At 42.3% G+C, this 27,580-nt stretch overlaps 2 protein-coding genes across 2 annotated transcripts in view; one reads left to right on the forward strand and one right to left on the reverse strand.

The window, feature by feature from the left end:
• Window positions 1–12: 12 nt before the first annotated feature.
• LOC112264879 (borealin) lies at window positions 13–8,536 on the forward strand. Its single transcript, XM_024441774.2, has 11 exons — window positions 13–149; window positions 376–469; window positions 593–721; window positions 1,480–1,526; window positions 1,654–1,729; window positions 1,817–1,890; window positions 2,105–2,184; window positions 2,277–2,372; window positions 2,568–2,697; window positions 4,328–4,414; window positions 5,041–8,536. The coding sequence occupies exons 2-11, from the start codon at window positions 382–384 to the stop codon at window positions 5,074–5,076; spliced, it is 843 nt and encodes a 280-aa protein (XP_024297542.1). The 5' UTR covers window positions 13–149; window positions 376–381; the 3' UTR covers window positions 5,077–8,536.
• Window positions 8,537–24,038: 15,502 nt separating this feature from the next.
• LOC112266037 (ephrin type-A receptor 7-like) overlaps window positions 24,039–27,580 on the reverse strand; it is a 216,247-nt gene continuing 212,705 nt past the window's right edge. The window contains exons 15-18 of the mRNA XM_042295710.1: window positions 27,125–27,315; window positions 26,707–26,895; window positions 26,455–26,563; window positions 24,039–25,160 (exon numbers count right to left, since the gene is read on the reverse strand). Of these exons, the coding sequence (XP_042151644.1) occupies window positions 25,140–25,160; window positions 26,455–26,563; window positions 26,707–26,895; window positions 27,125–27,315 (510 nt within the window). The 3' untranslated portion in view covers window positions 24,039–25,139. The remainder of the gene's footprint in view (window positions 25,161–26,454; window positions 26,564–26,706; window positions 26,896–27,124; window positions 27,316–27,580) is intronic.

Consider the following 27,580-nt stretch of genomic DNA (forward strand, 5'->3'; position numbering starts at 1 on the left):
AAAAATGACGCCAAGCGAAAGCGTATCCTCATTGGCTGGTCTCCGGCATTGTCTGCGTCTGCGTGTAAATTTGAAAATTTCGCCAACTGGAAAGAGAGGGAGGCAGCAGGATTAACTCGCTAACTAGAAAATAAAGAAAACATCGCCAGGTAAATCACAATGATATTACATTTGTCAAACAATCTCATTGTTTAGATTAACATTGCATTGTATGTATTTCAAATCTGAAATGAAACAGTCATTTTTAAACGGAGTAGCTTCAATCTGGCTAACAACATTTCCGGAAAGGGGCTAGCTAACAGTAACTAGCAACATTTGACCTGTTTTGCTAGCCCAAGCACCATTACTAATTTAGTGTACGTTACCAATGTACAGAGAGTCATGGGACGACCAAAGAGGACGACCAAACAACGTAAAAACCCCAAGTTGGACAAATTGGAGGCTTTTCTCGAAGATTTCGACAGTGAGGGTATGGATGACAAAGAACATGTAGATGCAAGTTGGCTGCTAGCCATTAACCTTATATGAACAGAAACCACCGTTTGTGAATTCACTTTGGTGTAACTTATCCAATCACACGTTGTCTTTGCAGTTAAAACCGTAGTTGAAAGGCTGAAGGAGAAGACAAACAGCCTCCTGAAAGATGCAGACAACTTCTACAACATGGCTGTGATCAAGCTGCCGAAGGCAGTGAGACAGATGAACTGGCTTGAGCATTGTGGTAAGTTAGCTGGCTAGCTAAGTGAAGAAGCATGCACCTGACTGTTCTCTCAGCTACCGCACAGCAAGCGGTACCGGAGCGCCAAGTCTAGGTCCAAAAGCCTCAACAGCTTCTACCCGCAAGCCATAAGACTGTTGAACAGTTAAACAAATGGCTACCTGGACTATCTGCATTGACCCTCTCCTTTTGGGCTGCTGCTTTTTAAATGTTTAAATGATTTTTTTTAACTAGAAGTCATTTAACAACATTTATATTTACAATGATGGCATGGAAACAGTGGGTTAACTGCCTTATTCAGGGGCAGAAAGAAAGATTTTTTTTACCTTGTCAGCTCGGGGATTCGATCTAGCAACTTCTCGGTTACTGGGCCAAAACTCTAACCACTAGGCTACATGCTGCCCCACTCGCTGTTTATTATCTATGCATAGTCACTTTACCTCGGCTAACCTGTACCCTGCACATTGACTCTGTTCCGGTACCCCCTGTCAAATCAAATCAAAACCCTGTATATAGCCTCACTTGTTATTTATTTTATTGTAACTTTTTTTTGTTAGACTTTATTCTGGGTAAAATGTAGATACTATTTTAACTCTTATTTCTCTTAACTGCATCATTGGTTGAGGGCTTAAGTAAGCATTTCACGGTAAGGCCTACACCGGTTGTATTTGGCACACGTGACATATGATTTTGATTTGGCGAAGGGTGGGTTAAAGATATGTTTTATCTGACGAACTGACACTTCTCCTTCATCCCTTCAGGGTCAGAGAAACCAAAGTCACCCGTGTCACCAGTGGAGGATGCCAAGGTGGGTTTTCTAAATTAAAATAGAATCATTCATAAACTGTTGGTTTTTAAGTCAGGCCATGGTTTTGACACCACAGAAAATGCCACCCAGCCAGAGTCGCTCTTCACTCTTATTTGTCTACTTCCAGAAAGTAGAGGAGGCTGCCCAAGTGGAGAGTGTTATGGCTGAAGTCCATACTATTCCCCCCAAGACTGTTAAAAAAGGTAAGTATTTGCTATATACCAGTTGTTATAGGTTGTGTCTCCTTTGAATCCCACTGGATGTTAAAGTTACTCTGCTCCCCTCTGCAGCAAAGTTGAAAAGGGGTGGAGCCAGGACAAGTTCAGAGGATGAGGAGAACACTTTTACGGCCACAGGGAAGAAGGTTAGTGCTGTATTTTTTTTTTGCAAGGTTAGGGAGACTTACCCTGTGTTTTAGTTTCACAGACTCATTGTAGTCCTCAATAGTCTCCTTTCTTTTAGGCTCTTGCATTTTATTCCAAATGATAGCCCAAGTCATTATTAGTACCAAGCCATGTCTAGCTCAAGCTGAAGACTTGCACTGTTGCCTCATCGCCCATTTCTTCTCTATTTCTCAGGGTAAATCAACTAGGAAACCTCCAACGTCAAAGAGAGCCAAAGCACTGTCAGTCAGCAAGCGGAACTCGTCCATCAGAAAGTAAGACCCTTTCAGCTGGAATCTGAAAATATTTTTGTGTGTGTTTTATGGTTGTACAAAAATTACTTGCTAATATTAATTTGCCACTTCAGGTCCAGTAGGAAGCCACTAGTCACTCCTTCCAGGAACATGTTGGACAGTTCCCTCATGGGCACTACTCCTCTCATCACACCACGCTTTGACTCCAGGTAAAGTGGCAGTAGGTAATGTTCTGTGGCTTGTCCATGACAATTTTTGCCTAAAGCTGGTTGTTGTTAGAGAACGGTCTATCCAGTCTTTCCCCTAGTAAAATGTTCCAGTTGGGACACACATGCCCTAAAAGCAACATTGGGTACCACTGTGCTAGTGGACACTGCTTGACTTGTTGTCGTCATATATCCCAGGCTTCCCAAGACCCCAGCGGTGAGGATACCCCGCCACAAGGAGAGGGTTTACAGTATCTCGGTCAACGGCTCCCCCATCTCAGGAGGCGGTAATGATATCGTCATCAATGTCCCTGTGGGGAATGGAGAGGTAAGCAGCCTTCCATTTTTAGACTGATCTGTACTGAACAGTATGCACGACCATCTGACTTGGCTAAATACCCTCACTAGCCCCTCTGACTGTTTATGCTACATGTGTACAATTATTTCCATGACATAATTCAACAAAAAAAACTATTTTGGATTGACCAATGTAGACATTTTCAAATATATGCAACTTAAGTTTTATATCATGAAATTTCAACCTGAAAGAATTGTCATCAGCACAATGCTAAGGGAATCCTATTTGAGTCAGAAAAAGAAACTCATCTGTTAGTTAAGATATACAAAACCTTGCAGAGAACCTATCCAACTGACAATCTCTAAGGGAGGGGTAAAAAATAAACTATTGAACCAAGACTTAAAAATAACTGATATTGGCAAAAGATGGAGACACCCTAAAGGGAAGAGGTCAGTGACCTGGCAGTGTGGTGCCAGGACAACAACCTCCCCCTCAACTTGAGCAACACAAAGGAGCTGATCGTGGACTACTGGAAAAGGACGTCCGAACACACCCCCATTCACATTGACGGGGCTATAGTGGAGCGGGTTCAGAGTTTCAAGTTCATTAGAGCATTAGTGAGGTCGAGCGCTGTTGTTGGGTGATTAGGCCTGGCTCACAGTCAGTGTTCCAATTCATCCAAAAGGTGTTTGATGGGGTTGATGTCAGGGCTCTCTGCAGGCCTTTCAAGTTCTTCCACGCCGATCTCGACAAATCATTTCTGTATGGACCTCGCTTTGTGCTGCATTGTTATGCTGAAACGGGAAAGGGCCTTCCACAAAGTTGAAACTAAGGGACCCGAACCATGAAAAACAGCCCCAGGTATAATGATTCCTCCTCCACCAAACTTTACAGTGGACACTATGCATTTGGGCAGGTAGGGTTCTCCTTGGCATCCGCCAAACCCAGATTCGCCCATCAGCCTGCCGGATGGTGAAGCGTGATTCATCACTCCAGAGAACACGTTTCCACTACCCCAAAGTCCAATGGCGGCGAGCTTAACACCACTCCAGCCGACGCTTGGCATTGCGCATTGTGATCTTAGGCTTGTGCGGTTGCTTGGCCATGGAAACCCATTTCATGAAGCTCCCAACGAACTGTTCTTGTGCTGACGTTGCTTCCAGAGGAAGTTTGGAACTCTTTAGTGAGTGTTTCAACTGAGGATAGACAATTTTTACACGCATCAGCACTCAGCGGTCCCGTACTGTGAGCTTGTGGCCTACCACTTTGTGGCTGAGCCGTTGTTGTTCCTAGATGTTTTCACTTCACAATAACAGTACTTACAGTTGACCGGGACAGCTCTAGCAGGGCAGCAATTTGACACACTCACTTGTTGGAAAGGTGGCATCCTATGATGGAGCCACCTTGAAAGTCACTGACCTCTTCAGGAAGGCAATTCTACTGACAATATTTGTCTATGGAGATTGCGTGGCTGTGTGCTCAGTTTTATACACCTGTCGGCAACGGGTGTAGCTGAAATAGCCGAATCCACTCATTTGTATGCGGGTGTGTTTTTTTATTTATATATATTTTTCTAAAGTACTTGTCGACATGATTGGCACATTTCATGTGCGTTAAGAAAGTTCCTCTGCTGACCTGAGTTTTTCTTTTTTTGTTCCAGTGCATTCAGCTGCTGGCCAGTCAGATGGACACGGTGGACCTGGGACAGCTGGATGAGACAGCCATGAGGAGCATCCGTCTGCTTCAGGTATGGTCTTCACCAAATAGAACTATACAATATGTCATGCTTCTAACAGAAGAGAAAGGGATGCGTTATGCATAACCGTAATAGCAGACAGCAAACGGGTTATGGCGAAATCTCCAAATGAAAAGATTACAGTAAAGACTACATTTGCACATCTATGGTCCAATTACATATCTGGATCAGGGTGTGCCATTTAAAAGATTATTATTCTGCCAACATGACTAGCTAAGTGTTGAGCTTTCACAAGGCACTTTAGAGAAATGCATTGTCATTTTGGTTTGCACAAACAGGAGTTGTGTGTGTGTTCATTCAGGTACTTCTTTCATGGTAAATTCTCACAGTATGTGCTCATTTTGTTCAGAACAACCCTGAATGTAACGCCATGCCATCTTTCAGTACTGTAAATGCTATGCATTTTGTTATATAGAAATGTGAATTGCACATTGTATGGTTGTTTTTATAATGCGGTATCTATTATAATCCTCCACCTTTCAGAACACATCCATCTATGATGGCGTTTTACATATTACTCATGTTTATCGAGCGGTGTTGAAGTGGATTTCTATGTCAAACCCGTGTGTGTAAACAGTAGCCGTTACCATAACTCACGCTCACTTTTCTCTCCACAGAACCGCCTCACAACACTGTGTGAATCCTCCGAATGACCTCTTCAGTGTCTTTTTTTGTTTGTTTTTGTACAAGAACCCCCCCCCCCAAAAAAAAATTCTCTGTATATTTCTCTTTTAATACATAGTTGTTAATAGCTGTCAAGTCTGCTTTTGTGTAGTTATCTTAGCGCTCTTTATTGTTATGGTTTAAATGTTTTAAAATGGATGCCAAGCACGTGGGACTATACTTGGAACAGGCTATTTTTCAGGGATGCAGTCTTCCATATAAAATACATTTAAAATGAGCAACATTAATAAACCCTAACTACACTTCCCCTCGAATAGTCTAACTTGTTTGAAAGTTACTTGCGTGCCCTGTGAGTGAAAGAAGGATATGCTGCATGCCTTCGTCTCATCAATAACACTGTCTGCCCTCTTGTGGTTGAGGTTTGCCAGTTCAACTTGTACTGTACAGTGTGGATGAGGAAATAAGAGGTCCATGCATTTTAGAATTATTCAGTGAAATTTTACAATACTTTGTTTTAATGTAAATATGCCATTTTGTTCACTTTTCTCAAAGTGAACTCTTTCAACTCTCTGGTGAATGTCTTTTATTTGTGTGGTGGAAGTTGGGGAACCACTGCTTGCTGTTGTTTGGGGTGGTTGTTTGTAGCCTAGATGAAGATCCGGGGGTAGTACTGGTAATACAGTACAGAAATACAACCACCTTTTCATGTTTTCCCATTGTCATCGTCGCTGTAATCACAGACAACTAGACAATACTGTTTGCCTGCTTAGATTCCCTGAGACCACCTGCTCATTTGCGTTTCTGGAGGGTGCGTTATTCATGAAGACTCCAGGCAAATCAAGTTCCCTTGGAATTCAATTTGTCGCTAAGTATCAGTTTGACAGGATTACGTAAAACGAGATGCATTGCATTTTGATGTTTAAAGTGTACATTAGACAATGAGCTACAGCTTCAGATGTTTCCATTAACTCTAGCTGTCATACTGGTCACAGCAGAAGGAGCCCTTCCAAGGCATAACAAAAATATGGGCTTGTAGAAGCTTGATTAAAACGTTGGGGTCAAGTGTGTGGGGTGCCAGACTGCTTAAATAAATAAACTCTCTTATACCACCATAGCAGGGATTCAATCTGCCGTGTTATCAAACTCGCTGCACTTATTTTAATGGTAATTTAGTTGGGGGGGAAAAAATCAGAGGAAGATGTTCAAGAAACAACTCCAGTTCTTTGTAGAATGCAAAACTAAATGTATGGGAACCATTAAATTAAGTTACTCTGTGCGGAGTTGAAACGTAGATGGGTGACAATCCAAAACATCCAGATACCCTCTTGTACAAAAAAATAAAGACAAAGCAGTAGTAGATAAATTGCTAAATTAATGCTTAACTAACTAGAAAGTTCCAGGGAAAGTTATTTATGTGGCTTTTGGCAAAACAATTACCCATATTGCACCACCCCCTTGTTAGGTTTTAGATTTGGTATTTGTTGTTTAAATGCATGAAGTAGGCACTTCAAGACATTGCATACAGAACATATGTGAGTAATACACAATTCCACCACGAAGGGGCAGTGTCATACTGCTATATGAGCCCTTTCTAAAACAGCAGCTTCGTGTTCTGTAGTTTCAAGCCCAGCCATAACTCCCTCCTGTCAATCAAACAAATACCCTCTATCCCGAACACCAAAAGGTAAAATGATCCATGTCAGTTTAACATTATTCTCCACGGCTGTTTTGCTGAGTGGGATTGAGCACAAAAACAGTCGGATGGCCCTTCTTTAAATCTCCTATCTGTCAGGATGAGACACAGATCACCCGTTGATGAGGAAGTACATTTGATGGTAAAAAAAGAGAGGATGGGTGGGTCTTGGCATTGGGAGAGATGAAACATGGTGACAAAGGCATGGCGATAATGACTGAGATGAGTGTACTGGGGAAAATAACACGATAGAAAGAACTACTACACAAGCATAGATCCAAGGTGAAGATTGTCTGACTGCAGTCAGGCTGATACAAACAGAGCGAGAACTAATAAAAAGGAGCGGGAGGGGAGCTCCCAGCCACATGGCGGTCACTCAGTTTCATCTGAGCTCAATGGAAAGCTGTGATTTAAGCAGGACTGAACTTGTGCACCTCTCAGTGGATGGAGAGAGAGGGGGGAATTGGTGATAATGGAGTCTCTTCCATCAGGAAGAGTGAGTGAATGAGGGATTTATGATTATATCAAGGCCAGATCCGAGCATTACAGGCCATTATGACTGTTATATGCTGCACCTGTGCTAAAGAGCGCGAGAAAGACGTAAAAGGAATAAAGAGCGTGTTCTAAGAGTAAGTGAAGTTCTTGCTCTTACACAGTAGGATTGTTCAGCCTTTTTTCCTTCATTTTAACCCTATACCCATTCTCTAGCTTTCCCTCTTCTTTACTTACACACACACACACTCCCTAGTGAGCGTGTACACTTTCTCACCTAGAATAGCCCCGTTGTCCCTTAGCTCACTGTACACACATGCACACTCCCAGGTCCCCTCACTGTCCCCTGTTTATTTATGCCCCAGTCACAATACAGGGATTAATTTCTCAAAGCCGATTTGAGCTCCGGCACGCTTCCTTTCAACCAAAGAGCTGGAGCAACTTTAGCACTGGGGGAAGTTTCCCCTTCACACTGGCTTAGAGGTGGACTCTTTCATCTTCTGAGGGAGGCGAGAGAGAGCGGCCCTTACCGATGCACAGCTGGGAGTCACTTCAAGTCTTTACGTCGCTTCCTCTTCTCTCCTTTTTTTGTTCACTCGGTCTTTCTTTCAATCTCTCTGTGGTTCTTTCCTCTTTTATTTTGTTTCTCTCTCCTAACTTGACTTGTCCTGGCCAATCAGTGCATGGGGTTTGAGGTTGAGGAGGAGCCATTTTATTAAACTTGATTACTTACGGGCCTGTACTGTGTGCAAGCTTTTGATGTAGTCAAGGTATTCGAGGTATTCAATGATCATGAAGCAGGTGTTAGCGCTGGGCTGGAATAAAAGCTTGCATGAACAAGAATATCTTACTGTTCCTCCATATTCAAAATCAAATGAAAGTTTATTGGTCGTGTACACAGTTTAGATGTTACAGCGGATGCAGGGAAATGCTTGTGTTACTAGAGCTTAACAGTGCAGTAACATGTCAAACAAGTACACAAATATAAAAATGAAACAAGAAATGTCAATTAATCCAATTAACAACCCCCCCAAAACAGTGTCAGTAATCCAAATGCAATCTGTGTATATACACTGAAAATATATCCTAAGAATGATACAGTACGTACAACAGTAGATGGAGTATCTTAGCTATGACAAGAATCCAGTATGTACATGTAGATATGCGGTGTGTACAGTGGCCACCTGTCATTTTGAGGCCCACCTTTTTTAGCAAAAAATAAACGGGGGGGTTGCCTTTTCCATGTTATTTTTGACATTAATACGTGTCATATATCAGTGTACAAACAATGTAAAAAAATTAATCATTGAGTTAATAAAACCACATACAAACTTGGTCTCTTTTTTGCTTTCTTTAGTAAAGGCAGCTCCAAAATGCAGGTGTTTCAGCCTAGTTTAGTGCTTTCTGTGGTGTTGGGGCAACCAGCAGAGAATACGGAGCGTAGGAGTTGGTAATGTTCTCTAGTTGCTCAGTTATTGACTCAGTGTTCTGTCACTCATGGGGACACTATGTAACCGCCAAATCGAAGGGTAGAGCTCAAAAATTCAAGCCCCTTGGGTGCTGACAGAGTTACATTAGAAGTGCCCGTCCAATAAGTCTCAAGGTCATTGGCCACAGATAAAATAACATCAAATCTACAGTAGCTTTGATTGGACTGTCATCATCATACTTTCTAAATCTTAGCTAGCAGTCATCATCACAAATCAAGTCAACAATCTACTGGTAAATGCGATTTAATCCTCGTCATAGGAAGAGAAATTATAGATAAAACGTATCGGTGCTCATTGGACATAAACGTTACACAACAAGTAGGAAATTGCAAATTCAACAATGAGTGGTTTGGAAGAAATCAGTGGCTAACTACAAGCATTGCAAAGCAATCACTAGCCTGCTATTCAGTGGAATGAGTGTGTGGTCCCAAGTCTGGGTTTAATGGCGTCTTTTCCAAGCTTAAAAAGGATAAACATTCAACATTGGTCATGCTGTCAATCCAGCATGACTTCTGCCGTGCTCAAAATAACTGGAAACTCAGAACTGGGAAATGTAACTTCAAGTGAGTTCAAGAACTCTGGGGGGAAAAAACGAGCTCCGACTGGGAAAATAAGTTTTGAACGGTCATCCAACTCAGAATTGCAAGTCGGGAACTCGAGCATCTTTCTTGAGCTCCGACCTGAAGATCACTGACGTCACCATGATTCAACCTTGTTTTTTTCCAGAGTTCCCAGTTGTCTTGAAAGCCTCATAAATCCAGAGAATGCCAGACTTTGTAACCAAAATTTGCCCACAAAGGACCGCCGCGCCACCTTCCTGTTCAAGATAGCACAGAAAGGTGAGTCCAAAAATGTCTTGTATGCTGCTGCATAAATGATGTAATATGCCAGGGAGATATGTATACTGTAACTAAGAAAGTAATACTAAGTGTATGTTGTGTAGTAAGCTGTTAGTTGCCGATGTGCCACCCTAATAATTTGGTATTTTTCATCCCTCATAACTTACTGTTCTGACTTGGTGGTACACATGTAGCCTATAGCCTGTTTAAGATAAATGTAATCATTGAATATTGTAAGGGCTTTCATTGTCTGCTTATACGCCCCCTTTATTTATCCTACGGTTCTGACTTGGTGTGCAGGGAGAATACTGTAAGAACAGCCCATGTACAGCGACAGAATTCAGAACATTTCAAAGTGCTGAACAAATAGTTATGTCTGTCCTAGCTCGCTCATTGTCTTCATTGAAATTACGGATAACCCCTTATCTGCTCGCCGTCCCCTTATGCCATAGTTTGTACATATCAATTGTCAGTAAAAACCACATTTGTTTAAGTCAGCCATATCAGCTATGTTTTTTTTTAAGCAGTAACAGAGGCTGAATGAACAGACAAAGCTCCGCTGATAGCCAGGTGTAGCAGTGGTAAGGTATTGGGACTGCGGTTGGGACAGCTTTTTGTAGGCCCTAACAGTTTGTGGGCACCGTTTGTCACCGTTATAGTGCAATTAATGTATTGTTTAGTGTTGTGTTGTGTAGTGGCTTTGCTGGCATGCATCTAAACATTATATACATTTTTTTCCACACCAAGATTTGCATGCTAAAATCACGACTGGGTGTGTATAAATAGTAGCAAAAATGCAACCTACAGCAGTAGATATCTCTTTCTAATACAGTATATGTTAAGAATACAGTATATAAATACAATGTGAAATACAGTAAAAAAGAAAACGGGGAGTGTCCAGTGTTTAATGTCTCTATACACTGTACATGGGACAGCAGCGTTGGCTGTGTATGTGTTTGTGAGTATGGCCTTAAGCATGTGTTAGTGTATATGTGACTGCAGGTGTCTGAGCTTGTGTGTGTGTGTGTGTGTGTGTGTGTGTGTGTGTGTGTGTGTGTGTGTGTGTGTGTGTGTGTGTGTGTGTGTGTGTGTGTGAGTGTGAGTGTGTGTGAGAGAGAGTATGTATGCATAAAAATCAGGAAGGTGCAGAACAGAGTACTGGGCAGGTTGACGGCTAGTCATGGCTGTTCAACATTCTGATGGCCTGGTGATAGAAGCTGTTTCCAAGCCTGATGCACCAGTACCATCTGCCAGAAGGTAGCAGAGTGAACAGTCCGTGGTCCGGTTGGCTGAAGTCTTTAATGATCTTCTAGACTTCTTGGAGGGCAGGCAACATGCCCCCGATGGTGCGTTGGACAGTGCAGATGCTGTACGAAGCAGCCCGAAAGAATGCTCTCAATGGTGCATCTGTAGAAGTTTTATTGGCCATGTCGAATTTCTTCAGCCGCCTGAGGTAGCAGAGACGCTGTTGTGCTGATGTGATGGAACCACTTCAGGTCCTCAGTGATGTGCATGCCAAGGTACTTGAGGCTTTTAACCATCCCCAATGTGGCCCTGTCGATGTAGATGGGGGTGTGCTCTCTGATTTGTCTCCTGTAGTCCACGATCAGCTCTTCACTCTAAAAAGAAAAGGTTCCTGGAAGATCCTTTAGGATAACTTAAGGTGAAAAAAGGAACCTTAGGGTTAATTTAAGAACCTATACTCTGCCATCAGTTTGTTTTTTAACCTTTCCAGACTTAAGGGGTGCTTTGAAGAACCCTTGTCAATAGAGGGGTTAGTTTTGGAACCAGCAGTGTGCTTGTGAGTAAAGGACATTGTGCGTATAATTAAGCAATAATGCATGAGGAGGTGATATATGGCCAATATACTACTGCTAATGGCTGTTCTTATACATGACAATGCGGAATGCTTGGATTTACAGCCCTTAGCCGTGGTATATTGGCCATATACCACAAACCTCCGAGGTGCCTTATTGCTATTTTAAACTTGTTAACAATGTAATTAGAGCACTAAAAATAAAGGTTTTGTCATACCCGTGGTATATGGTCTGATATACCGCGGCTGTCAGCCAATCAGCATTCAGGGCTCGAACCACCCAGTTTATAGTTCAAATTAAGAAACGTTGGTCAAAAGGCAACTGGAAGCGAGAAGCGAGTGGATGGTTGGAAAGATGCGACAGATAAGATATGACTTGCAACGGATCGACGTGAAAGGTGTGCGAACCTTGGCTATTCGCTAGCTAAAGATAATTCATTCATCAAACTACGATCAAATAACTCAAAAACAATACATAATGTACTCTTCGTTTTTCATCAGCTAGCCAAGCTACAGAGCCTGTAATGTTAGCTGGAAATTGTTGTAAAAGTGTTGGTACGTTTTAGTTAACGTTAGCTAGCTAGCTAGTTAAAGTTACTGTAACCGTAGCTAGCTAGATTCCATATCGAGACATTTTTGTCCTCACTTAAACCCATGCTACACTCTCTCAACATCTCCTTCCATCCTCCTCCCTTTAGTCCCTGGCTTGGGAGCGGTGAGCTCTGATAGAGAAATGTATCAACCTCCACGAACAGGTAAGACGCACACACAAACGACCCAATGTAGGTTATGTTAAATTTGACAAAAAGAAGAACACTTAAAACTGATCAGATTCGTTAGATCCATTTGATATCGAATACTCATGTTGTTGACGTTGTGTTTGTGTCGAATTGATGTCTTTCAGGTTGGTGTTATTGGGGCGGCCCGTTCTGTCCTCTGTATTTCAGACCAAAGCAAGACTATGTTTAAAGCTCACTATGGATCTACAAACAGGTTAGCCTCTATAAAGTCATTGAATGTATTTGCAGTGTGATTATAGTGTGTTGTGTTTTATTTCTTTGACTTTTCCAACACTGAGTGGTGAATGAATGTATTTACAGTGTGATTGATTATTGTTGGCTCTGGTAGTCCGATGTCTTTTCAAATACCAACAATGGTGAATGAATGCATTTACAGTCAATCAATCAATCATTCCAGTGTGATTATTGTTATTATGTACTGCGTGATTCCTTTGTCTTTTCCAGGGCCAACTGAACGGTGAATGTCTGGTGTAATCTTATCTTCTTGTATGTGAGAAGATAAGTTGTTTCTTATGGGAAGGGAATTTTTTCTTCTTCTCCATTCTGTATATTTGAACAAAATTCAACTCCAGTTTAAGAACTGAGATAAGCTACAAATCTCATTGTGGGGTCGGCAACGTGATATAAAGATGGTTAAAACTCCTAACCTGAATTACATCATCAGCATGTTTCCACTGTCCATACCTTCCTAAACCTTTAACATGACTTTAGACGATATGATTACTCAGTTTATTTGGACTATTAAAAGGAAAAGGATTCACTGAGCTAGATTACAGGCAAAGATTTATTAGGGAGCTTTAATCCTCCCTTCTATGTAATTATATCAAGAAGCCTTTAACTGCCCAAATAGGCTCTCCTTATTGAGAAATCTAATAGGCCAGTTTGGGTTGACACAGAATAACTAAATGTCCCATTTGGAGGAAGAACTAAATGTCCCATTTGGAGCATCATATTATCGGAGTCAACACTTAAACGTGGGGCTGCAGAATCCCATAATGTCCCATACTAAGAAATATGGCATCAGATAATTAGAGACGGACATCTTCACCTTTCCTGACAAGCTCTGCTTCGTTATGGAACAACCATCAATACAAATTAGGAGGACAGGCGGTTGTGTGGAAAGAGTGGTATATATTTTGTTTTAGCCTCAGCACTAATACATTTCACTTTTGCTTTGAGTGTCAACTTGAATTTGAGGTGTGGCTGTGGAAGACTGGTCCCTTGATGATGTCTGCAAGTGGCTGAGTACCAATGATCTCCATGATTCCATCCCATCATTCCAAGGCTCACAATCTGTCTGAAGAATGCCAACTCTATTCAAATTGTCCACTTTGCAACTAACATACTTTCTCTGTGTCCAGACTACTCACACATATTGGCATCTATCACCAGCATGAACCACATTTTAACGTGAGCGATGTAGAGTGTCTGGCAGAGGCTTAACATGTTCAAGCCACAGAGATCAACACTGAGCAGCTAATTGATGGTCTGAAAAATAACATCTGTGTTCTTATTTAGAAAATCAGGGAAGAACACTGCATCCCAACTATGGTACAGAATGGCATTGTTGAGGACCTCCGAACCCTTTTTCATACATGTTTGACAGACTACAGTGATGCCCTCAGGTTTCACCTTACAAATAAATGTGGCTGAAGATGACGATCTCAGGGACTTGCTTAACACCTCTGCAGTATTTGAGGAATGCCTAAGCTCCGAGTGAATGCTGGAGCATTACTGTGTGAAAGAGTTGGTTTTGGTCAGGCCAATTGAAGGTTATTAAAACAAGGTGATTTCAATACATCCCATTGGTCAGCATACTGCAAAACAAAATAGCAAGTAATGAAGAGGTCCGGGCCACCTTAAATCAAGACCAAAAGACACATGATGAAATTCTGGAAGACTTTACTGGCGGTGAATTGGTCAAATCAAATCCCACCCTAACAAATCCGAGCCTCCGGCTACAGTTCTATGTGGATTCATTGGATGTTGTCAATCCACTGGGTTCTAAAAAAGGCAAGCACAAATTGACCACAGTGTACTTTAAACTAGGATGTCTTGACCACAAGGATACTACCCAACTCCAAAATATATGCCTCTCCACATTGGTTCATCACCACCTTATTCAAAAACAAGTGACCAATTACAGAAGATGTATTCAAGCCTTTGATACGTGACATCCAGGAATTGGAAACACTGGGTGTGAAGTTATCATGCAATGGTGAAAACAAAACCTTCCGAGGCACAATCACAACATTCTCAGCAGAGAACCTCTCTGCACATGCAGTTGCATGTTTGAGCAAAAATGTTTCCTCTGGTCGGCAGTCTGCTTGGTACTGCAAAGCTAACTAAGAAGAAGCATTCCCCAAGAGAAGAATGGCTTTCACTTCAGCAGTGATAAATTCATTAACTTCTTTGACGATAAGATCATGATCATTAGAAAGCAAATTACGGACTCCTCTTTAAATCTGCGTATTTCTCCAATGCTCAGTTGTCCTGAGTCTGCACAGCACTGCCAGGACCAAGGATCAAGGGAAACACACGTTTTTAAATACTATATCTCTTGACACATTGATGAAAATAGTCAGGGCCTCTAAACGTTCAAGCTGCATACTGGACCCTATTCCAACTAAACTACTGAAATAGCTGCTTCCTGTGCTTGGCCCTTCTTTGTTGAACACAATAAACCTCTCCCTAACCACCGGGTGTGTACCACCGGGTGTGTACCAAACTAAAAGTGGCAGTAATAAAGCCTCTCTTGAAAATGCCAAACCTTGAAGATATAAAAAACTAATCAGCCTGTAAAAAAATGTAAAAAGCTGTTGCACAGCAACTCACTGCCTTCTTGAAGACAATGTATACGAAACACTTCAGTTTGGTTTTAGACCCCATCATAGCACTGAGACTGCACTTGCGAGGTGGTAAATTACCTTTTAATGGCGTCAGACAGAAGCTCTGCATCGGTCCTCATGCTCCTAGACCTTAGTGCTGCTTTTGATACCATCGATCACCACATTCTTTTGGAGAGATTGGAAACCCAAATTGGTCTACACAGACAAGTTCTGGCCTGGTGTACATCTTATTTGTCGGAAAGATATGTTTGTCTCTGTAGATGGTTTGTCCTCTGACAAATCAACTGTAAATTTCGGTGTTCCTCAAGGCTCCGTTTTAGGACCACTATTATTTTCACTATATATTTTACCTCTTGGTGATGTCATTCGGAAACATAATGTTAACTTTCACTGCTATGCGGATGACACACAGCTGTACATTTCGATGAAACATGGTGAAGCACCAAAATTGCCCTCCCTGGAAGCCTGTGTTTCAGACATAAGGAAGTGGATGGCGGCAAATGTTCTACTTTTGAACTCGGACAAAACAGAGATGCTTGTTCTAGGTCCCGAGAAACAAAGAGATCTTCTGTTGAAACTGACAATTAATCTTGACGGTTGTACAGTCGTCTCAAATAAAATTGTGAAGGACCTCGGGGTTACTCTGGACCCTGATCTCTTTTGACGAACATATCCTAGACTGTTTCAAAGGACAGCTTTTTTCCGCTTGCGTAACATTGCAAAAATCTGAAACTTTGTCCAAAAATAATGCAGAAAAATGTATAGATTAGACTACTGCATTGCTCTACTTTCCGGCTACCCGGATAAAGCACTAAATAAACTTCAGTTAGTGCTAAACACGGCTGCTAGAATCTTGACTAGAACCAAAAAATGTGATCGTATTACTCCAGTGCTAGCCTCTATACACTCGGTTCCTGTTAAGGCTAGGGCTGATTTCAAGGTTTTACTGTTAACCTACAAAGCATTACATGGGCTTGCTCCTACCTATCTTTCCGATTTGGTCCCACCGTACATACCTACACTATGGTCACAAGACGCAGGCCTCCTTACTGTCCCTAGAATTTCTAAGCAAACAGCTGGAGGCAGAGCTTTCTCCTATAGTGCTCCATTTTTATGGCATTGACTGCCTTTCCATGTGAGAGACGCAGACTTGGTTTCAACCTTATGTCTTTATTGATGACTCTCATCTTCAGTCGGTCCTATGATTGAGTGTAGTCTGGCCCAGGAGTGTGAAGGTGAATGGAAAGGCACTGGAGCAACGAACCACCCTTGCCGTCTCTGCCTGGCCGGCTCCTTTCTCTCCACTGGGATTCTTTGCCTCAAACCCTATTATGGTGGCTGGGTCACTGGCACTATTCCATGCCGTCCCTAGGAGGGGTGCGTCACTAGAGTGGGTTGAGTCACTGACATGATCTTCCTGCCCGTGTTGGCGCCCCCCCTCGGGTTTGTGCCGTGGGGGAGATCTTTGTGGGCTATACTCGGCCTATATCATTGTGTTTACTTGATAGCTACCTACACAAATAGCTAGCTAGAACAAAGTGTTAATAAGATAAAAAATCATTAAAAAGATTTAGGTTGGTGGTTGAAATATCCCTCTAGTATTGTGGGGGCTGTGCTTCGGCGGGGTTATATCCTGCCTGTATGGCCCTGGCCGGGGGTATCGTCAGGACGGGGCAACAGGGTCTCCTGACCCCTCCTGTCTCAGCCTCCAGTATTTATGCTGCAATAGTTTGTGTCGGGGGGCTAGGGTCAGTCTGGAGTATTTCTCCTGTGTTATCTGGTGTCCTTTGTGAATTTTAAGTATGCTCCCTCAAATTTTCTCTCTCTCCTAGGACCATACCTCAGGACTATGGCCTGATGACTCCTTGCTGTCCCCAGTCCACCTGGTCATGCTGCAGCTCCAGTTTCAACTGTTTTGCCAGCAACTATGGAACCCTGACCTGTTCACCGGATGTGCAACCTGTCCCAGACCTGCTGTTTTCAACTCTCTAAAGACAGCAGTTGCATTAGAGATACTCTGAATGAAAAGCCTGAATGAAAAGCCAACTGACATTTATTCCTGAGGTGCTGACCTGTTGCACCCTCTACAACCACTGATTATTATTATCTGACCCTGCTGGACATCTATGAACATTTGAACATCTCGGCCATGTTCTGTTATAATCTCCACCCGGCACAGCCAGAAGAGGACTGGCCACCCCTCATAGCCTGGTTCCTCTCTAGGTTTCTTCCTAGGTTCCTGCCTTTCTAGGGAGAATTTCCTAGCCACCGTGCCTCTACATCTGCATTGGGGTTTTAGGCTGTGTTTCTGTATAGCACTTTGTGACATCTGCTGATGTAAGAAGGGCTTTATGAATACATTTGATACTACCAGCCAGTTTCAACAGCCTTCACCACGCATACATGGTTCAACACAGTCAACAATGGATTAGGCCTGTTGATGAGATGGATTTCCATGGGTTAGCTGGATACAGGGACCCAGAGGGAAGTGTCCATTCCACTCCGCCACTGGATTGCAGTTAGTAAAAATTAATTGATTTATTAACTTATTAATAAGCACAACACACTTTTGTTTCCACATGTTCATATGCGTTTCCTACAGTGACATCACTGACCAGAACTCTGACATGTTATTTTGTATATTTTTTCCCCCACAGAGCACCAAATTGATGGAGTGACATTGATGTCATTGGACCAAAAGAATGGTGGAGCAACTGGTTCCAATAATCAAAGTCTGAATCAAATTCACAAAATGAATGGAGAATCTAAAAGCTGTAAATAGGTAAGTCAATGCATGACTGTTATCTGCATCATTGATCCTATTCCAATTCTCTGCAGTTTTGTTTTTTCAGAGCCTGAAAGCACTAAACGGTGTTATTGTTAGTTCACAGCTGCAGCAAACAGCCCAGCAAAATGACCCAGCATCTGTCCAGCACAAGTACCCACCAATTGGACTTCAGCATGACACATCAATCAGCCTAAGAGTCTGGCCATCTGTGTTTAGATTTCCAGGGAAATTTTTATTTTTTTTCCTACTGTGGAAGTCTCAGATTGTGCAGGTGTTGTTCGACTTCATGTGTACCAACACTTCGTGACTATAGTTATGTAATATACTGATCTTAGCTTAATGTTAATGATGTAAAATCCTCACTTATGAATCATAATAGGCGCGTGCGTGCGTGTGCATCAGCGTCACCTCGAGCCCTTCCGTCTGTCCATACCGTTGTCATAATCACTGCAGCTGATAGCATAGTACAGGACATACTCAACTTTTGCATGATGATAATCAACCTCATCAATGTAATTTGTATTACAAACAGAATTGTTCGTCAAAATGTAATGTTGTATGTTTCTCATTTGCTTTAGGTACCCCAGCAATACATGGATGTGTGCACAGCGCTCATTCAAAAGTACCCCTCGTTGAGAGACCAGACAGGGAAGGGATATGAAAGAATTCTTCAGTTTTCCTATTCACATTCATTCACAGTAATAACCTTTTTACACCATATTGTGCTGGCTTGGATATTTTCTTCTCACAATGTTAAACTATCACATTCCCAGCAGCATAACAAGACCATCTCTCGTCTGCTCTTCTGACCTCAGTCCTAATAATCCATCTTGACATTTCTCCTCTCCACATTTGATTTTTTAAGGAGTCATGGCATAGGCATGATAAAAAATAAATACAAAAAGAAGAGTGGCAGCCGCTTGCTCACGTTGCACAAGTGCAGGAAATGCAGAAGAGGTTTGAGAGGCAAGTGAAACAAATGAGACCAGACGCTACCAAAACATGAAGACCTGACCAAAATAGCCAAGGTAACTACACACAAATAATGGCGCATATTCAGTGCGTCAAAAGTCGAACCGTTGATCCCGGATCAGTTTTTACGATCATAAATAAGATTGTATGGACATGTGGGGGAGGACCTGATCCAAGATCAGCACTCTTGAGATGCTTTGTCAATATGGGACATTTAGCCTTTTTCTATAGACTTGATCATGTTTGATGCTGTATGTCTCAATATCAGACTGAGACTGGTGAGGATTCCTTCAGGCAGAAGTTACATGTTGAAAAGATGCAGGTGGAGTACCAAAAAGTGAGGGAGAACTTTATGAAACCACAAGGCACCAAGGACATTTTCAAACATTACCCAGCACTCCGTTTGTCAACCATTGTAAGTAGACAAAAAGTCTGATCGAAAGAAATGGTAAAAAGCACAACTAATGTAACATAGCCAAGTACTGTCATCTGAATCCAAGATATATTGATGCATTAGAGACAAATTCTTTCAGATTTTCGCAGACGTGAGAAGCAAATTCGGTACGATGTGGACAGAAACATTCTGTCCGGATTTGGCACAATGGCCGACAAAATCATAGCAGAAATGGAGAGGGGTATGGCCGTAGAATTGCTGCATCTCTCTCGCACACGGAGGAGGTTCCCAAAGGTTTTTTTAATCAATGTAACTGCATGTAAAATGTACCCTTAACAGAATGGAGCCGTTCTTATTCTATTGATCCAGGCTTTTTATTACACACGCTCCACTTTAAGGTCTGAAGATCACTTCAGCCATTTCGCTCCTCCACTACCTCTTCAAAGAAGATCCAAGTGGGCTGTGAGTCACAGACAGGGTATGCATTTCCCTGCAGGCAAATAAATAATTGCAAATTAGTACTGTGTAAGGTGTACTGTGCTCAGTTGTTAACTTACTGTTTGAAATAGGACTTGAGTAACCTTAAATGTGACATTTTTACAGTGTGTAAAGTTCACCTAGAATAAGAATAGCGAGGAATCCCTTAGCGGATGACGTCCACATCCAACTCTTCCTGGATGGAGAGGAGCTACTCACTGAAGGACTATTAAAGTCAAATTAATTTGTGACTTTACAAGTTTGCCACTCAATGCTATTTGTATTATTCTTGTTAATATTATTATTCATAATAGAATACATGGGACATGAAAGGTTCCTACAGGAACCTTAACACCCGAAAAGGTTATTTGAGGATCAGGGAAAAGGTTCCTGGAAGCACCTTAAGGTTCCGCCGATGTTGCAATCTGAGGAACCTTTTATTTTTTAAGAGTGTTGGTTTTGTTGACGTTGAGAGAGAGGTTATTGTCCTGGAACCACTCGGCGAGGGCTCTAACCTCCTTCCTGTAGGCTGTCTCGTCGTTGATCAGGCTTACCATTGTCGTGTCTTCAGCAAACTTGATTGAGTTGAAGTCGTGTGTGGCCATGCAGTCGGGGGTGAACAGAGTACAGGAGGGAGCTAAGCACACACCCCTGGGGGAGGTTAACACGCTTGAATGTCTTGAACTCTGTAGCCAACGAATGTGAGAGCCCACAATCTTCCTTAGCAGCGGGGGGCCCGCAGTGCCCGGCGCAATGTTTTTCTCGAAGCGCACAAAAAATGTTTGTATCTTATCTGGAAGTGAGGCTTCAGTGTCCACGATGCATCTGGTTTTCCCTTTTAATCCGGAATTAGCTGAAGTCCCTGCCTCATGCGTCTTGTGTCTGTGCCATTGAATTGGGACTTTTTCCCTGTACTGTCTTTTTGCCTCAGATTTCCTTTCAGAGGTCGTAGCTGGACGGTTTGTACTTCGCGCTTTCCGTTTTGCACGAATACTGCCATCTAACCATGGTTTTTGGTTGGGGTTTTTGGTTGTTCGAATCGTCACCGTTGGAACAACATCCTCTATGCACTTCCTGATGAACCCAGTGACAAAGGCAGTGTACTTGTCTATGTTATTCTCGGAGACGCCCAGAACATTTCACAGTCCACGGAAGGGAAAACAGTCCTGAAGCATATTCCGACAGTTCTAGTCACGGGGAATTCCTGCTTCAGCTTCTACCTAAAAAGGTGGTTAGGAGCAGGATGAAGGAGTGATCTGATTTGCCGAAAAGGGGGCGGGCTTTGTATCCATCCTGGAAGGGAGAGTAGCAGTGATCCAAAGTCTGGTCTGAGTGTGTGTGGAATTTGATAAACCGGTCCTTAAATTTGTTCTGTTAAAATCCCCAGTCACAATGAACACAGCTTCTGGATGTGCCTCTTTCAGTTTATTAAAAGTCCTGTATAAATCCTTGAGAACTCAAGTGGCATCAAGTGGTCATTTATACAGCCGTGAGGATAACGAAAGAAAGTTCCCTCGGGAGATAACTACGAGAGCTTTTAGAAATTGCCGTGGTCACACAAAGAGTTGTTGATCATGAAACACATCCCACCTACTTTGCTTTTCCCTGACGCCTTTGTCCTATCCCCCCATTCGATGGAAAACCCTGTGGGTTGAATGGCTGGGTCGAGTACTGATGGTGTAAACACGTCTCAATGCCCAATGAGATCAGTTACTGCCATTTTGCTGGATATTGGTAATCCAATCACAGATTAAATGGAAAAAGATTTACGTAAAATATTGGGTTTATGAAAATCTGGTGGGTGGAGGTATTGTTGATTGTGTAGAACATTGTTCCCCAAATGGCGAATGGTTTTATTTGGCCCTGAGCAACAAAAAAATCTATATTTTTGTTGGACATAAGACAAAAACATCAGGAAATTAGCTCCAAGTGATTTTAATTTAAGAAATATGTTCAAGTATTCCCACGCATAATAGAGAAAAACGGGATCGTATACAAATTAGTCAAGTTTTTAATTATTCTGTTTTAGTATTACATATCTGTTTGGGCTTCTTGCCATCAATTTGCCATCTACAAATGATTTGTAATTATGTTCCGGCCCCCTGACCATCCGCACAAAAAAAAAAAAACGTCCCACTGCTGAATCTAGTTGATGATCCCTGGTGTAGAAGGCAGTGTGTTTACCAAGCAGCAATAGCGTGGAGATGAATCTAATTAACTCACCAACTAATTACCTCAACTTCAATAAGACTGTAATAAAGAGTATGGATTTGTGCGCTCCCTCTTTGAGGCAATCATCAGAACTCATTCACGCAACCATACGTGCACACTTAAATGTGCACACACCTCACACAAATGTGTACTGGCATGCATTTCGTGTTCTACACATTCTGAAAGGGATTTGAGAAAAGTTGCAGTTTTAAAGCTAATTTTCTGCAATATTACACATTTTGCATTGATTTAGGACATGTTCATATCATGTGAGATTGACTAACAAAATCAAATGTGGGCCTTCTGGAGGTCAGGGCCCATGGGCATAATTACATAATTACTAAACTTTAAAAAACCTGGGTCATTCCACCAATTCGGTGTCTTGTAAGAAGTGCAACTTGTAACATTTCTGTTTATTTGACCTCATTTTAACATTCTGTCACAAAGAGCACGTGTTCAACTTAAAAAAAAAAAAAAGCCTATTAAGTGCCAAATAAAGTAACAGGCTTGACAATATCATCTTAAATCAGCCATGAATCCCCTTGTGATGGGGAATGCAAGCTTCACAAACAAATGGAAATGGTTATACCATTTCTAGTCTGTCTATCTACGGGTAAAAAGGTTGACGTGTTATATAGATGTTCAACGTTTCTTCTAAATAGAGAGTTCATGTAACAGGGTTGACCTTTTAAATGGGCGACAGATGTAAATGAATCACAATCTTCAGAAATGACTTTTTCAAAGCAACCACATAACCAGGACTTTACAATGATGCTTAAAAATTTGGAGAAATGTTGAGGTTTAGTGGTTTAAAATCTTCCAGGAAGTCACAGAGGGAGACGGAGGGACGTCAAATTTTGGCACTTTAGCAATTCTTCTTTCATGTTAAATCTGATTTAATTCTCCATGTGGTCTATATTAAAGAGAAATTCATTTAATATACCAGGCTTTTAAAAATGTAATATTGGTGCACAATTTCTACAATTTTTTACTTTCAAAAGGACAGAAACGGCACTCTTGGAATGACTCAGCTGGCTAGACTAACTTACTTAGCAACCTAAAAATGTTTAGCTGACATGGGCTAATTTAGTGGCTGTAAGGAGAACACTACCTGGAGTAAGAGTTACCTACTTCAAATTCCTGAGTTGTAGCTTTTAACACATTTTCCAACTTGAGTTATTCCCTGTAACCATTTCAATTCTTATTAAAATGTACCATTTTTATTTCTTAAACCGCTGTCTGTCTCATGTTGTTACAATAAAACACAAACGTGATATGACAAGCCTCTCCACCTACGGGCTTGCATGCCACATAGTAGGCATCGCAGGGGGTGTTTGCCTTAAATTGGCCATCATGGTAAAGACTACACGGCCCAGAATCCTCTGCTCGACAGGTCACCTGGCCCGAGTGGCCTCATTATGGTTTAAATAGAGTAGAGGAGTGGGGGGTTGTGGAGGAGCAGGAGCTGCCAAAGTCAGAGGTTCAGTCCACCCACACTCGTCGCCACTCAACTCCATCATAAGTCATGGAGTTAAATTCTTGGCTACCACCCATAAGGCCTTCTTTTAAAAAAAAACATGTTTTACTCTCACATGTAAACTCCACTGACGTGTCACTCTAAGCTCTGCCCAAAGCTGTCATCCAACTAATCAAATTAGTTCTGCACTTAAAGTGGCACCAGAGACAGAAGAGGAAGTGAGACATCCCACTCCCTCATTTTTTGTTGTTCATATACAGCAAATTAACTAAGCAGACCAGAGCCAGCTGCTATCGCACTGGTGCCTATGGGAGAGCCACCCCTTAAACAGACCGGAACTGAGACAATTTTCTTTCAATGGTAAAAGGCCTGAGTAAGACATCTTCATTTATCCACCATCTTTGGAGGAGCTTCCCCAGAACAAGATTGAGGCCTGGGATTCACTCCTGACCACAATTCCAGGGCTCTTTCTCAATTAAGGCCTGGATTCAATCCGGAGAGTTCTTGCATGAGGTTGTGAACAGAACGTTTGCAGAGAACAAAACAAAAAGGTGAACTGAAAGAGTTTAGTTTTCTGTGAGCTGATTGGCTGCATCATTTCACAAGGGGAATGAATCAGACTTGCATTGGAAGCAAGAACAGAATCTAGCTCAAAGCCTGAAGCACCCCAAAAACACAGACAAACGCTTGCTCTTAAGGGAGATAGTTTTTTTATAACACATTTCAATATTGCAACAGCCATCTGTCTTTCTAACAGGTAAAAATCATCCAAAAACTAAACAAAGAAAATATGTTTTAATATTCCAAACACACACGTTCATTGGCAACGGCCCTACATTTAAACAATAAAACCCCTACACAGTGAGCAGATATTTTCAACACATTGTTCTTCAAAGAAATTATAAAAATAGATTGCATTTTCAAATACATATTTACAGTATTAAACATTTTGTAATCGTCGAGTAGTAAACAGTGGGTGGGAGGGGGTGGGGGGGACAACAACTGAGTTAAGTCGCTAGCGAAAGGTCTATTTTGGTGTCTGCGTATACAGGGGTGGTGAGACTTTCTAGATATGTGCATGTGTGAGTCTATAGGGCTGCGTTTACACAGGCAGCCCTTTCTGATCTTTCTCCACTTCTTGGTCTTTCGACCGATCAGATTAGCGCTTTCTACAATAAATGGGCAGAATATCAGAATTGTGCCTTTTGTAAACGCAGCCTTAGGAGTATATTTTGGGTTTATATACAGTAATGTTAAGGCAAAACAGCAACAAAGAGAGAGTATGTAGGGAAGAAAGGAGAACATACACTGGTAGTCCTTTCATACCAGATACCTCACTATTACAATAACCCATCTACGAACCAAACGGAACCAATAAAACATCTACTGTGTAGCTAGCTACATGAGTATGAGAGAAATCAAATCATTCCCCAAAACGTGTTAACTACGATTAAATGTTACCGTTTTTGTAAAATATATAATACTGACAAATGGAAGGGCTTGTAGATGCAGTGGGGGGTTGTGGGTCCTATGTCAGCTTGAGTTGCTGCCCCCCCCCCAAAATAAATAAATGAGATCACTCTACGACATTCTGAAATACTGCAATACTGTTTCTATAATGCAACACATCGATACCGTACATCCAGCGACACTGGACTCAAAATGTATAAGTCCTATATCAACTACTGGTGATTTGTTAACAGTATCCAAATGATTCAATACCCCTGAAAACAGTCAACATACTATAGTGTAAGTCCTCTTCATAATACCTTGTTCAGTACAGGACACCATTATTCAGTAACAGAATCCCTCGAACTGTAAAAAAAAAAAAAAAATTAAAAAAATACAACATTTCATGATTTACACTGAAACCAGAGGACATGTGCTTTGCAGCATCCTTAAACACAAAATGCAATTGATTATTTATTCAATCAAGTATGTCTATTTTGACCCTCGTAACCTCTTCCCGTCAGGAGGTTGTGTGAGAGTCTGTAAACTGTAAATGCATAAATAAAAATGAATACATATTAAATATACTGTATGTCAGCTTGAGACTTGACCTTTATTCTTAACAGTGCAATATACCCTTGTAGTGAAAATGCTTTTTAGATGGGAGAAATATATTAGCGAGACGCTACATGACACACCACTGACATCCCGGCTAAGGGACATTAGCCATTCCACACAGGGAGAGCAGACACAGTTAATGGAAAAATGTTCGAAAAAAGATAAATTGTGTAACAGACAAAATAGGAATGAACAATCAAATACACGTAAATCCATTGTTTTGATTTACACAAATTCCTAGTTGTTTTTAAATCAGTCGTTTTTTCCTGAAGGTACGTTTTTTCCAGCCTCATGATTGGTCGGGCCAAGACAAGAGACACAGCCTGGGTTCCGCCCACACCGTGGGAACCTGTCACTTGAACAAACAACCGGGATAGGATGTTTTTAACCACTGAACTGAGACCAGATTTACAATGTCAACTCTGTTCGACAGACAGCACTTTCTCCATTGGTACCTTATCCCACTGTACTGAGGCCAGTGGTAGTGGGCCAGCCCTGTTAGATGAACAGTACTTCTCAACCAGGGTGGCTTTAACCTCAGTTTTGAGACCAGTGGTTCAGTAGAGTATCACTTGAGGGGACTGTTCTTCTCCATCAAGGAAATGTTATAACCCCATGTTCTGAGACCAGTGGTAGAGTGCCAGTAGTTTTAAGTCTATTTAACTACTGATCCAGGGCCAGTTGTAAGAGAGGAGATCTAGTTGATTCGGGTCAGCGTGCAGACAGAAGTCATGTGACCTCCAACAGAGTACGCTGATCACATGACTGGAAGATGCCTCCTTCCCAAGGACTTAAGAGAGGGAGGAGGGGCAAGACGGGGGAGAGAGAAGGGGAAAGAGTGGGTGGGTGAAGTGTGGGCAATATCTCTGCCCACCTCACTATCCACTTGATTTCGTCCATCTGAATGAGCGACGAGTCCTTCTATCCATCCGCTCGTCCATCCGTCTGCACGTGTGTGTATGTGTGTGTGTGTGTGTGTGTGTGTGTGTGTGTGTGTGTGTGTGTATATATATATATATGTGTGTGTGTGTGTAGGTCAGACCTGCACCCCTCTGCCGTGCATCTGGATGACCTGGGCTCTAAGGGTCTGGATGGCAGACAGGATCTGTTTCTGGTGCTCCAGAGAGGTGACGCCTAGACTCAACACGTCTCTGTGAAGGAGACCCACAGCACAAAGACATCCGTTAGACTATACCAACTCGCATTCAGGTGCGCTAGCGCAAAAAGCAAGGCTTACGGAAAACGCACACTTGTTCACGCATCAACGCACACGCGCTCATTCAGAGCCACTCACTGGACTGTCATACGGGCCACAGACTCCAGGTAGCAGTATCCTGCCGCGGTGAAGTTGTCCTTGTAGCGCCCCATGTCCACCGCATCCAACCACTCCCCTACCGAGTTAAACGAGGGGAACGACGGAAGAGTCCGCTCTGCCAGGGAGATGGAGGAGCCCAGAGGGAGGGTTCCTAGCTGAGGGAGGGTTCTACGGATAGAAAGGGAGAGAGAGAGAGATTCATGGGTCTATTGTTATCATAAGCGCTAGTATTTCTACTCTGGTATCAAAACTCAGTGGGACGTGGGGAACCTGCTTGGATGACATAAACCATTTCCATGTCAGCCCACGTTGGCCAGCAGAGTCCTGTTACCTGTTAGCCTGTATGTTAACCCATGTTTAGCCCGTTAACCCATGTTTCCAGTGGCCTATGTCCTACCTGCGTGCCAGTGTGGAGGAGCCGATGCCGTCGGGGCTGCGGATGCTCTTGCTGAGAGCTGAGTGGATCTGGCTGAAGGTGGGTCTCTCGGTCCTCTCCTTCTGCCAACAGTCCAACATCAGCTGGTGGAGGTGGGGTGGACAGTTCATAGGGGCGGGCAGGCGGAAGCCATCCTCTATCGCTTTGATCACCTAGGACGAGACGGAGAGAGAAGGCGTGTTAACCTACGGGGAGAAATGTTGATAGTGAACGAGGCTTCAGGAGACCTCCGAAACAATATCCCTTTACGCAAGGTTCTCTCAAAGAGCGAACCCATCAAACAGATCGGTCCCCCCTGTAAAGACTGCTCCAAAAACACTTAAAAAATATCATCTCTCAGTTTTAGAACCCCGTGCTCCCAAGAAAAAGCTCGACCCGTCAATAAAACAAACAAAAAAGGTTGAAAATGTTCCTTTG

This window comes from Oncorhynchus tshawytscha, linkage group LG13 (genome assembly GCF_018296145.1).
Source record: "Oncorhynchus tshawytscha isolate Ot180627B linkage group LG13, Otsh_v2.0, whole genome shotgun sequence".
In the NCBI taxonomy this organism is placed as follows: Eukaryota; Metazoa; Chordata; class Actinopteri; order Salmoniformes; family Salmonidae; genus Oncorhynchus; species Oncorhynchus tshawytscha.